At 39.2% G+C, this 13,459-nt stretch overlaps 1 protein-coding gene across 1 annotated transcript in view; it reads left to right on the plus strand.

Annotated features, from left to right (window-relative positions):
* Positions 1 to 13,459, plus strand: part of MTHFD1L (methylenetetrahydrofolate dehydrogenase (NADP+ dependent) 1 like) — a 148,735-nt gene that overhangs the window by 93,287 nt on the left and 41,989 nt on the right. The window contains exons 25-26 of the mRNA XM_029962722.1: positions 5,797 to 5,904; positions 7,416 to 7,568. Coding sequence (XP_029818582.1) covers positions 5,797 to 5,904; positions 7,416 to 7,568 — 261 coding nt within the window. The remainder of the gene's footprint in view (positions 1 to 5,796; positions 5,905 to 7,415; positions 7,569 to 13,459) is intronic.

Consider the following 13,459-nt stretch of genomic DNA (forward strand, 5'->3'; position numbering starts at 1 on the left):
CAACCTAGTGGAATGTAGTATGACTGGGAACTTACTGCTATTGTCTCTGACTTTTCAGAGATGTTTTCTGTTGGACTCTTTTGGTGAGGAAGTCAGGGGAAAATGTTTAAAAGCAGAAGGAATGAAGGAGGAAGGGAAGAGGGGTTATTTTCAGCAGTCTCAGGGATTGGCTATGGGGAGTTAAAAAAACTACTTCCTTTTCCAATAGCCAAAGAACTTAAAAAGTCAGGTGTCCAAATTAGGATGCAAAAGATGGGAATCTTGAGCACAGTCCCAGACCAGATCCTTGCTAATTTGCATGGTTTTGGCTTTTGTTTCACTTAATACTCAGCAACAAGACTGATTTTAGGAATCCCAACCAAGCTGTGTGTCCCTGCCCCAAGCTGTTGTTTCTGCTGGTACATTTCAGTGATCAGATTTGAACAGTTTGAGCAACTCTTCCTGCTTTATACTGGCCTTGCCTTGACGGTAAACTGGATATGTGAACTGATACGGGATGCAATAGGTATTTTTTCCTACATTATGTTTTAACCTGGATCACTTTCTCTGGTATGTGCAGCTGCACAGTGGTGCTGCCCTCTCAGTTGCACTGGCACGTGGGTGAGTGTGAGCAGCAGAGGAAAGGAAGGTGATGGAGGGTCTATGGAAGCTGGTCTGCTGTCCATGGAAGCCCTATGTGGAAAATTGATAATCTGAAGTCTGCTGTTATAGCTGATGTAAGAGTTGAAGAGTGAAGGAAATGTGAGAAAAGGCCAGCAGAAATGAAACGGTATTAAATTACGTTTTGGTAAAAACCTTGCTGTTGATAGTATTGGAAGAAAGAAAATTATGTGATAAATGGCACCAACATGCACTAGTATCATGTCTTGCAAGTGAGGTGGACTGAAAGTAGCAGTATGGCTGGATGACAACACTAGTATGATTTCATCTTAGATAATCAATTCAGTCTTGAGAATGACAGGCTCTCCTCTTTATCAGTGCTGATTGCATGGATTAATCGTTCTCTGTCAAGTAGTGAAATATACAGCTGCACGGATACTGATTTTGTGAAAGCAGTTTGTGCACTTCTGCTTTAGCACTTGTTATGTTTTAGCCACAGAGAAAATCCTGTTTATGGTGTGCGTGCTTGTGCTTGCCTCAAAAGAAGCGTATGGCTTTGGTAACTAAATATGTGAGATTTCAGAAATGCACATTATCTCTGGCAGGCCTGACGAGATTGGTTGTTACTGAGAGGAATCTCAAAGCTACTGAATTGTCAGCAAATATCCCGTGTGGCCCTGTAGCACCTTCTCATGGTCAGTGTAAATTTACATATCTATAAAAGTCAGGTTTCATCTAAATCCATACTGTCTATTGTCTATCTGTCACCTGTTCTTCACCTAAATGTACTTAGTTGTGTAACATTCACAACATTACATCAGGGAAATGAGAAGAGGAATAACTTCTGTTGCTGATTTTAAATCTCTTGTGCTTTTGACACTCTGGATATTTTATAAATTTCATTCTCGCCCTAGCTGTCCAGGTAACAGAGGTGCTGCGAAATTAACTTGTTGTTCATATGGGTGCATCAACACTCATCATTCAGATGAGACTTTTCATCCTTCTTTCATTAAGGTTGTTTTACTTATGGCCTGTAAATAGGTGCATCAGCGTAGATAAACATTGGAGTTTGCAGGTGGGAATGAACAAGTTGTTCAGGAATTTCATAGGCCATTGTAGAAAATTCTCAGATTCTCAGACCAAAAAAAGTGAGAGATGTTGTCCTAGTTCCAACCAGGACAGGGTCAATTTTTGCAGTAGTGGGAGGGGCATGGTTAGGAGCCTGAGGTTTTCTATATGTTTTCTATACCTCCTTACATTGTTACAGGGGGGGAAGAAATGGAGTCTCTTATGGGCAGAAGGGGTTCCAGTCTGGTTGAGTAAATGTGGCAGAGGGAGCAGTCCAGTTTTGTCTATTAGCAGGGGTTTTTTCTCTGTGAATCATTTCTTTCCTTGTATCCTCTGTCATAAGTATTATAACTGTTTGTTTTCTTATTTCATTGCTGTTCCCAGTAAATTGTTCTTATCTGAACCCATGATTTTTGACTTTTGTGCCTCCAATTCTCCTCTCCATCCCACTGCAGCAGGGAGGGGGCAGGGAAAGGTGGAAGGAACAAGAGAGAGCAGTGTGTGGTTTGGAGAGTCTTAGTGGGGGCACTGAATTGGGGAGTACCCTTCCTAAACCATGACAGATGTGAAATAATTCTTGCTTTTAAGTATCTGAGATATGTGATTTCTGCTAGCAGGTGTTTGACCAAAGTGTGTGAGGTACAAATAAGTAGCTCACATGATTTACTTTTTTTTCTAGATAAGTAGCATCAGGTGGAGCAAAAATCAAGCTTAAAATCCCTTAATGATTTAGTTACTTGTGCAATATCCCTCTTATTTTTCAGCCCCTTTAACTTCAATGAAACACTTTTCCATGTGAATTAGCATAGTTAGTACGTGTGGTAGATGCCTACCTTCGCCCATCAGTGAGAGTATTTTGATCATTCATCATGACTAGGCTTCACAAATGAAGATTTGGGAAGTATTTTGATAGTGAAGTGCTGAATAATCAAGTTTCAATGAAAACCTAAAGCTAAACTTGCCTTTAAAGGCCAGATAAGAAAAAGTAAGAACTATTCCTATAAGTGTCTTGTAAATATCCAGGCTTCTGTTATGGCATATATGTAAAATGTCTCTTGAATTAGTCGAACTTCTTTTTGCTTAAATACCATTATGTCACTTTCAAGCAAAATGAATTTTTATTTCTCATGTAGAACACTAGGTTTGAAAACGGTTCTTTAAATTTAAGTTTCTCAGCAGTATTAGTTGATAACTGAAACACAGGAAACCTTTTAGCTTGAAATGCCCTGTTACACTCTGATTCTAAGTAGATAATGCCTGAAAAGTTCCACTAAATACTAGGAAACAGGTGGATCCTTAGCATGGTGTAGTGTACTCCTTTCCTTACTCCTGGAACTTCAGGAAGGAAGCATGTCTGAGAGTGTGCATGTGCATGGGCTGTGTTAATGTGTATTGTGCATCTGTGTCTCCCTACCAGTTTGTGTCTGAATTTGGCTCAGCCAAGACTCATCTTGGTGTGTTGTGAGATTAAATGGGCTCAAACTCTCCCCTGACACCATACACAGGCCTCACCTGCTTGTATGTACATGCCTCACAAATACATGTGACAGTCTCAGAAAAACACTTTAGTTTGCCATTCACACTCCCACAACTCCTTCCCCAGTGGTGACTCTTCTGAGGTTACATTTGCAAAATTTGAGATGTGGGTACTGACCTGAAAAGTATTTGACATTCTGGTTTAAAAACAAAGCAAAACAAAACAAAAAACCAACCAAACAAAAACAAAACAGAACCACAAAAACAAAAAACCAACCAAACAAAAACAAAACCACAAAAACAAAAACAAACAAAAAAACCGCACAAATGCCAATAAGGAAACCATAAATCCGTAAGGATACCATTTGACTGTCCAGCACAGACTCATACTCAGCCATGCAAGACGCTGCACACATCCTGGGAGGAACAGAATGCCACCACTGTCATTAAAGCAGTCTCTTCTGATGCTAGCCAGAGCCCTGCTGGATTTTGTTTGGAAAATACAGCTATAGTCATTGGAAGGGGGCTGAAGGCGCAGTAATTATACTGCTGTCAAAGTAGTTTGAAATATTTTGACACAAATGCAAGTTGAATCTAAATGTACATCTCCATTTCAATGAATTTACTGAGGTTTAAGCTGTTTTGATGCTGGCCTACTGACAACAGGGAATAGAATGCCTTTTGCCTTTCCATTTGCCATTGCTGTTAGTCCTTGACTGTGAGCAAACAGCACCCAAAAGGCAAATTAACAGACATGTTTTGCATTTCTCCCACTGTGTTCAAAACTGCCATGGATATGAATGTATTGAGTAATCACCCTGAGAGAAGTTTTCATCTCATGATGGCTATCCATGCCACTAAGTATTTCACTGACCTTACTGCTGCCAGGAATTATATCCAGGATATTTGCAATGCATTATCTCCACTTTTGATTAGGTTTTTTTTTACACTGATTGGATTCCTGTAAAAAGCCTGGAGTCAGGAATGTGACATTATTCCACCCAATTAAGGTGCAATATCACATAGTGAGCACGTTCAGAAGGCAACTTGTGGAACTTCTTTAAATCTCTCTTTGAAATTTCAAATCTGAGGAGGGATTTTATTTGAGCCTTAGCTTTTAACTGCCTTACATTTAAGCCACTTGAAAGTCTGGTGAGCTTCTTTCTTCTCTTGTGATGTCTCTGTTACTGGAGTTCTTTATTAATGTAAACTTTAATTTTTCTAAAATGCAATCATAAATACAAAAAAGGTTGATCTGACACAAACCCTTCAACTGATGTGTCCTTGCAGAAAAACCATTACTTCTAGACAGGCATTGCAAAAATGTGATTAACTGTGGAACTTCCTATAAATGCAGCAGATAAAGTTCATTATTGACAAATTACTTTCTTACCTGTGTTAGAATAAAATGAAATACTTCTGTTTTGTGTTCTGGTACTTTTTATATTGCTTGAGATTACCAAGTCTTCTTCCCCAAGCGATATCTCTTTAAATTTTGTTCAACACTTCTTCCACGTGTTCTTAATTAAATATGCTAGACTACAGATCACTGGTGGCACATTCCCTGGAGTATTGCACACATCTCTGACCATCTATAGTCAGCACTGAAGTAGCTGAACTGGCTGTATGATCCTTCCTCCATCATCCTGTTCCTATAGAAAGAAGTCAAAGAGGATGACTAGTGTAAAATAGGCTATAGGGCTTACAGTTGCTGTCTCCAAAGTCACTCAAAACAAAAGGAGAGAGAAAGAGGAGAGAGTTGTTTACTCTAAATACACAAAATGATGGCATGAAAAGTAAACGCCTGATCTGACCACAAAAAACTGTTTGCTGAAAATCTGTTAAAGGATTTTTAACAGACTGAGAGTCTGCATCTGCCTTGAAAGAAAAGCCATGAGGCAGAACATATGTTCAGTTTGAGCTGAATAACATGATATGAATACTCTTGGAGACTGAGATTGAACTTAGTGACTCGAGGTTTCGAAGTGAATCCTAGAATACTTTCATATTCTTTCTTTTTTTTTTCCCCTTTAAGTGTCCAAAGTGCTTTATAATATCAAATCTACAATTCAAAATATGCATGTAAGGAAGGATAGGAGGTGAGAATAATAACAAATTTTAAAAAAAATCACAATCAAAGAAGCAGTGATGAGTCAGGAATTTTCTGCTACACTTCCTCACTTCTCAGAGGAACCTTCCCTGACTGCCTGCTACCTCACCTTGTCCACTCATTGTATAGGTTATCTTTATTCTGAAATGATTTTTTTTTTTTTTGCGTAGGGATCCCTGCTAACCCAGTAGAGCTTACTTCCTCGTATCTGCAGTGAGGGTTAGCTCTTGATTCTTAAAACTGCATGGCAGTAATTTTCTTCTCCCATTGTAGGCAGGGGTATAAGCTCATGTTGTCAACTCTGTAATGCACAAATTGTGCAGCTTCTAAATGATGTAAAAGCTGAAATGGTGGTTGTAATTCATGTACATGTCACTGAATATCATATCCGTCACCAGTGCCCTTTACTTTGTTTCATGCTTTAGCAAGCCTGTTTAACAAGGATGAATCTAAATGAGAGATTCAGATATCTCACACAGCAAACAAGAGCCTAGTTTCTCTTGGCTGATGTTCATCCTTACGTTGTTTCCTTGTCTCTGCAGCTTCCCATTGTTGAAAAAATAAGGATCATTGCTCAGAAGGTGTACGGAGCTCAGGATATAGAGTTGTCTCCTCTTGCGCAGTCACAAGTTGATCGTTACACCCGGCAGGTAAGAACACCAGTGAATTATGCTGTCAGGTATCTGCTGGATGAGAGTCTTAGGAAACCTCAGAGTGTAAAATGTTCTCAGATTGGAGTGTTAAGTCAAACTTTGCTAAAAGGCATGATACCCATGATACTGAACTGTGGACGTCAGTATGTATTGGTTTAGATTAGATAGAACAGAATGGTTTTAACCTTGAAAGCTATCTCCAGTGACAGATGAACAGTGTTCAGGATATTTCTGAGATTGCTCATGTAACCATACTCTCTATGTGTGTGATAATTCCGGGTTACCGTCTTAAATGTGACAACTAGACATCTGCAGAATTGGCAGCTAGCATATGAGTGTTAATTTGTATGTGCGAAAAAGAGTTTGCAAACACAGAAAGACCTGTAAACAGCTATGCACATTAGTAACAAAGCTCCCAATACTTGTAAAATCTTTTGGTTTTCTTTCTGTTCATATTATTTTCAAGGAGTTATAAATACTAGAAGGTGAAATACATCTCTGATCCTAAAGCATGTGGGAGTGGGCTTTGTATCAGTTTGAAAAGTTCAGAAACCATGCGGAGAGGTGAATGCATTTTCTGTAGTGGAATGACTTCTGGACATAAACTTGGCTGGAGCCTTTCTGTCAGAAAGTAGGAACTATGAATGATGTGTCATGGAAAAATACCTGAGTGTACTTCAGCAGCTTGGTCAGACAGGCAGAAATGTAGTAATGCAAACTTCCTGAGAATTAATTTGATTTTTCTAGATCAAAAAGAAGATGAATTAGTGCACTTAAAGCAAAATAATCCATACCTTTATTCCTGCTGTGATTCTCTGATGCATATTTTAGTCTAAATGTTAGTAGTATTAGGAAATATTTTCACAATGTCATTAAGGGATTGTCAGCACTGAGCTGCAGAGTCAACTCCCTACAGTGCCTTCTCTCCTCCTGGCTTTGTGAACTGGCCCTGTTTGTCAAGGAATTGAACAGATGAGTGGAAGGTGCCTGACTCAAGATTAATCGATGAGGGGAGCTGCTGAGGGCATTTCCCCAATTTTCTCCAACATTTTCGGTAACTACTTCAGACTCTGAATCCTGGACTCTGGTCTCAAGTAGGTGTCTAAGTAGGTCATTAGAGACCAGAGGGAACTGCTGTACTGGAGTTCTATTAAGTTGGTGTAGGCTTCCTGTTCAGTGTGGTACCTGTTGTGAACACTTTCTGAAAACAGCACACTTTAACTGGTGCATAGGCAACTTTTGCACCTAACTCTAGACTGAGAACCCACTCCAGAAACTGGGTATCCCTACAGCCAAGTCTCTGGAGATAGACACCTGAGCTGAGAGAGAATAGTGTATGAAATACAGTATTCAGTCCATTTCTGAAATATTATCTGTTGTGAAACTGAGGTTAACTGTTGCTATGTGGATTTTAGGGTTTCAAGAAGATATTGATAACAAAACAGAAACATAATGTGTCTTTACTGTAATTTTTAAAATGTTTTTATTTTCTATCCCTCTTTGGTTAGGGATTTGGAAATCTTCCCATTTGTATGGCAAAAACTCATCTGTCCCTCTCCCATCAGCCTGAGAGGAAGGGTGTTCCCACCGGTTTCATTTTGCCGATTAGCGATGTACGAGCCAGTGTTGGAGCTGGATTCATCTACCCTTTGGTAGGAACGGTGAGTGCAAACTATTCAGCTTGATCCCTCCCCTTTGACCCAGCTTGACAGGGAAGTGCGTTTCCTGTTTGCCACTAAAAATAACGTGTAGAATCAGGTGAGTTCTTGTTTTTGTATAATAATCTTATCCTCAAACTTATTGTAGCTCTAGGTTGATAGCAAAACAGAATTAGGAAAATGTAATGTCGTATAAGAGCTTCAACTATAGGGTCTGAGAGAATGGTTCTTGCTGTTGTTTCTGCTTCTGTTGTTTTTCCGTTAGTCTGGTATAGTTATGCACCCTAATGCTGCATAAAAAGGAATTTACATGTCCTTTGCCTTTTCTTATTCAAATTACAACCTATAAATAACTAGTTTAATGATTTTATTCTAAATGTTAAATCATTTCATTTGTCATTACAAACCATTGTAATATATTTAGATGAAAGGAACTGTGTTGGGGAGCAGTGTACGATTAAAATGATTGCTTTTCAGCTAATGAGCCTGATCTGTTTGCAGTCCTTGTGAATATCACTACTGGTTCTGTTAAACTAAATTATGGTGGGAAGGGGTAGCTTTGTAAATGCAGAAGTAGTAGCACACTCTTTTCCTTTTTTAGAAATTTAAACGATGAGGGGCTTGATGGCAGCAGGCTAAAAGGAGACAGTTGTCATCCTTTCTACCTACATGTCCTTAAAAGTACAGACTCAGATTAGGAAGCTCCTGATACTTTTTTCCCTAACAGGGCTTGTCGAAATAGCTGAGAAGTTAGTTAGCTCATGCCTTTTGCCAATCAGCACATCTTAATCCACACAGCAGTTGAACTACATCTGACGTCTCATAGCTAGAGTTATTACTAATATGTAGCTGATTCATGGGATGGTGTTAGAGGAGGGATGCAAAAGCCATTGCATTTCCGGAAAGAGTACTCTCCCAATGTTATCTCATCTTCCCAGAGCATGGCCTGATTTCCTTGTGTAGCAGTACGCTTAGGAAAGGTTGAAAGTTTCTAATCTATTGTTTTGAATTCCCTCTGAAACAATCAAGTGTTTGAAACAAGGAAGGAAGTACTTTCTGACCAGGAGGGTTCCTGGAGTTCAGGAAACTGTGTCACTTTAACTCACTGGACTTGGGGATATGCTTTCCTTCTGCATGACCACATTATGCGCATCTACCAGAAGCAAAGTGCAGCTGTGTATTTGAATTGTGTAAAACCAAATTCCAATTACTGGTGACAGGATAAAATTTGTCAGAACTTCTAGTATATCCTTCATGTCCTGGATTCAAGTTTGCACTATAAGTTGTGTGTCATGAAGTTGTGAGAAGGAGTGCATGTGAAAAACGGGCAGCAACTAATTCAAAATCATGAAAGAGTTATTCTGTAGGATGTCAGAGTGAAATATTCTTGGGTGAGCTTTCTGAATGAGTCACACTCTGCATGCTTCACTGTGAACTAGCTGCAGTTCAGTGTCGTAAATTCATAGAAACTGTCTGTAGGAGGACTATACACCAAACAAGTTCAAGGATTACCTCTCATTTTCTGTTTCCTTCTAGAACCAAAAAATAGGGTTCTTATGAAGGACTTTTTATATATGGGATTTCTTACTGGAGGAGATTGTAAAACATATATCCAAGTTAGTTAGCCTAACTTGGGCAAGAGGCAGTATTAGCCATGGAACTTCTACCATATCCTGCACTGGGTAGGCAGTATACTCTGTGTTAAGTGTTTCAAGAGAGTTTGTAGGGAGAGGTACTGTATGAACATAAGATCCCCAAGAGCTAAAAATGTGAATAGATAGACATTGATCATTGGCTGTTTGGAAAATATTGCTAATGCTCAGGAATGTAGGACAGAACACTTCTTGGAACTACCACACTTGCTACAAATCAGGATGAATGAATGAATGAATATGAATGTGTTCCTAACATCCTTACCATTCAGTTTCTTCTTTAGAATTAAATTTATGGCAAGAGGTCCAACCTGCTAGATTTCAGAATTGAGAGTTGTGATCATCATGAAACAAACTCTGGTAATATAATTGTACCACTACTTTTGAGATCACTTTTCTAATTTGCCACCTTCAGATTTTTGTGTGCATTGTTGTCAGCAACTAAGTCTTAGGATTAGTGTTGCTTTTTAAGTCGTGCAAGAAGGAATATTTTTGATGTCAGATTTCAAAACTGAGAGCCTTCCTTTGACAATTCTCTTACTAATAAAGCTATCTGAAAATGTCTGCAAGAACAAAGCAAATATAAAAGGGCATGTCCTGAAGGCTTAAAGTGGCTCTAAGTCAGATGCTATGAGTAGAGGGATTACAGATATCCTGGTGACAGCCTATGGTGAAAGCATCCAGTCATGACGGTGGATTAGATTTCTTTGTATAGGAAAAAAAGGAGAGCATACATTTTTTTTCCTTTGATTACTTGCTAGCTAATTGTATTAATGGAAGCGGTCCTTAATTACCTAAGCTACTTAGAACCTTCTTACTGCTAAGACCTTTCTGATGGCAGAAAAAATGCTATTTTTCATTAAAGTTGTAGTGATAATTCTGATGCTAATTAAATGTCAAACTCCATTCTCAAAGCATAATTGTACTGGATGAGCTTCTCACACTCTAACCTAGCGGAATTTATCAGTAAAGTAGGTTGTTAGAATTCTGCTCCTATTTGTTTGGGAAGAGCATTACAAATGCAAGAGATAAGTAGTGCTGAAAGATAATAAGCTATCTACAGTAACTAGCATTTGTAGTTTAACCTTGTCACTAGCACATGTAGAGTAATGAGATTTGTATTTACCCCAGCACTCATAGGCAGTGATTTTATTTTTTCAAAACTAGATATTTAACATGTTGTCTTCATATTCTCTAAGCAATATTTGGTTTGTGTTATGGTTGGCTCCGGTTCTCTTACAGCGTGGAAGTCTTTCCAGGAAAAATGAGCTGAGCCTTATCGGAGGAAATCAGCAGTGAAACAAGAGGTGTATTTAATTAACACTGGCACAGCTTTTATCCAAGTTCTCTGCGGCCATGACCCAGAGGGCTACATCACTCTCACAGGTGGACTGTTGATATCATTGCTTGGCTTAACAGAGTGATGGCAGGAAAGCTGCTGGAGTATATGTAGGAAACCAGTGAGGTCATTCACTAGCAATGCTTGGGTGGAGAAATATTAGATTTTTGTAATATGTGTGTTTCTCTCCACCCCCACCCAAAAAGCCATAGCAATTTGGTGCTTTCTCACATTCAGCTATGTTTCTATTGTTCTCTTTCACGTGAGTTGCAAGAATACAGGAAGGTCATGGAAGTAAAACCTGTTGTCTTTTGCCTATGTGAAGTGATGCTACAAAATCACTTGTGCACGTAATGAATCTGTGTTTAAATCACAGTGAGATTTTTAAATATGTACTACGCTTTTCCAGCTGTGCACTTTCAGTTTAATAGGTTAAAATTACAGGCCACGTCTCTTTGAAAATACGTGGAGCTTTTCGGAGCTTCCAAATTCTCACAATGAACTGACATCCTTCAGATATCAACATATCTGAAGGTCAGTCTATTAGAGAAGTACTGTTCTCCCCATACAGAAAGAAGTTCAAGTCTCTGGAACTAGTGCTAGAACTATATCCTCTGGGAAGGAACTCTTGGGGTGACCCAGTGTAGTTTGAAATCAGTGTATGGGAGCAATAAAGCCCTGATTCACTTGTGGCTGAGAGAGAGGACTGTCCTGCCAAAATATTACCTGAATATTGTAAGAGGGAAAAGACCTTGAATATAAATATTTTTATGAATACTTTCAGAAGGAAAATGTTGTTGCCTGTTGGATCGATTTCTTCTTTCTTGGTTGTTAAGAGCTTAAAAAGTTTTGAGAGTTTCTATTGAACATAAGATGGAGTCCAGGCCACCTGAAGTGAAATTGCAATTTTTCAGTGCTGCATGAGGCCCAGGTTGTCTCCAAACTGTCATTTTGCCACTTCTCTCAGGTGCTTTTATGGGACAGATGAATAGTTATTGGTGGATTGTCCAAATCATCCTAATGATTTTTGTAACACAGGGTGATGTTTCAAAAACAAAAATGATGTTGAGATTTATATTTTTGTAAAGCATTTAGCTTACAATTCAATTTTATATTGTTTACAAAGGAGTAATGCTCTGCTAGGTATTCTGATCTCTCTCAGTCCAAAAAATGTCCCTGGTGATGTGGCATTTGGCACCTTTGTATTTCACAGAATCAACTAGGTTGGAAAAGACCTCTGAGATCATCAAGTCCAACCTGTGACCTAACACCACCATGTCAGCTAGACCATGGCACTAAGTGCCACGTCTAGTCTTTCCTTAAACACCTCCAGGGACTGTGACTCCACCACCTCCCTGGGCAGCCCATCCTGTCCAATCCTTCTTTCTGTGAAGAAATTCTTCCTAATGTCCAACTTGAACCTCCCCTGGCGCAGCTTGTGTCCTCTTGTCCTGTTGCTAGGGGAGGAGAAGAGGCAAACCCCCACCTGACTACAACCTCCTTTCAGGTAGTTTATTAAATTTTTTATTACAGTACGTGTAATCCTTCTTGGGAAGGAAGAAGAGAGGTTTTCTGAAGTACACAGTGTGCATCATTCCTGTACAATGACTGGGTATGCACATGTGGAAATGATGAATGATGTTACACTTGGTGGAAGGCTGATAAATTATTCAGGGTAGGGTTGATGGGTCTGTGGTGACCTCAGCACATCAATGGCTGGAAGTGAACATGAGGACAGTCAACTTCAGTTTGTTGCGTTTAAAAGCTAAAGGCTGAGAGATGGTTAGTGTAATAACAGGAAATCCACTTGTGGTCCTTTGTGGATTGCATGATGTGGTTGCGATGGTATTTGATTGGCCAGAGAGGGTCCCTGTAGATGAGGCAAAAATAGCTCTAAGTGAATGATTTAGCTGAAGAGATGAGGATAAAGTTGTAGATTGTAATGGAAAGTGGTATGTGGCAGCCTTTGAAAATGTCCCAGGTGTGTGCACTATGAGGCAGTTAAGGATGGCCTGCTGAGAAGATGGGAATAGAAGACTGAGGGAAGGATTGGAAAGATGGGATTGGCTAGAAAGGAAAAGAAGTTAAACTGAAAGTTATACCAATGGGAGGAGATACCTGTGAAATTATTTGAAGACACATCCAAATGTACATGGAGAACTGGAAGACGGCACTGAAGTAAAAACCATGAAGGTAAAAGAGATTTGAAGATGTTCCAAAAGCGTTAGTTAAAACAATGACCTAAAATCTGGCCAGGAAGAAGTCGTGGGTGTAATGGATGTAGTTACACAAGAGCAGAACATGCCTTGCTCATGACTAAGGATTTTTTAAAATTGAAGAGAAAAAGAGTAGAGTTCAGCTGGCTTGAAAATATTATTATCTTTTAACTTTTGAAAGTGCATAGAAAAGAATGTATTTAAACCATAGTCAGAAATTTCCATGTGGTCTGTGCATTTGCTGTTTTTAAGCTGATGTGGATAAGCCAGCGCTTGTTGGAAATACAGAGTAAATATACTTTGCTTCAGATCACTGTGCCTCCCATAGCTGTGACGTGGACATATGGTAAAATGCCCTCTTACAACCTGAAACAACACCCAGAAAAAAAAGAAAAAAGAAAACCAAACCAAAAAGCAGCCTCTCTTCTTCCTCTGACGTTTAGAAATATCTTGGCAGATAATGGAGGCAAGGCACTTACTTAGAGTCTGTATAGTTCATGCTATCTCTCCTGGCTGCTGTTTGCTGGTAAACATTATTTAACCAACATCATAATAATGTACCTTTTCTGAATGAAAGACCAGGTCCCATTGCTGGCCGTGTCAGCAAAATTAATTTGCAGCTTATTACTGCTTTCTTCAACCTAACCTTACATTCCTTTAAGGGCCAGCACTTGTAGTTAAAGAGCT

This window comes from Manacus vitellinus, unplaced genomic scaffold, assembly GCF_001715985.3.
Source record: "Manacus vitellinus isolate BGI_N305 unplaced genomic scaffold, ASM171598v3 scaffold_4_pilon, whole genome shotgun sequence".
Classification (NCBI taxonomy): domain Eukaryota; kingdom Metazoa; phylum Chordata; class Aves; order Passeriformes; family Pipridae; genus Manacus; species Manacus vitellinus.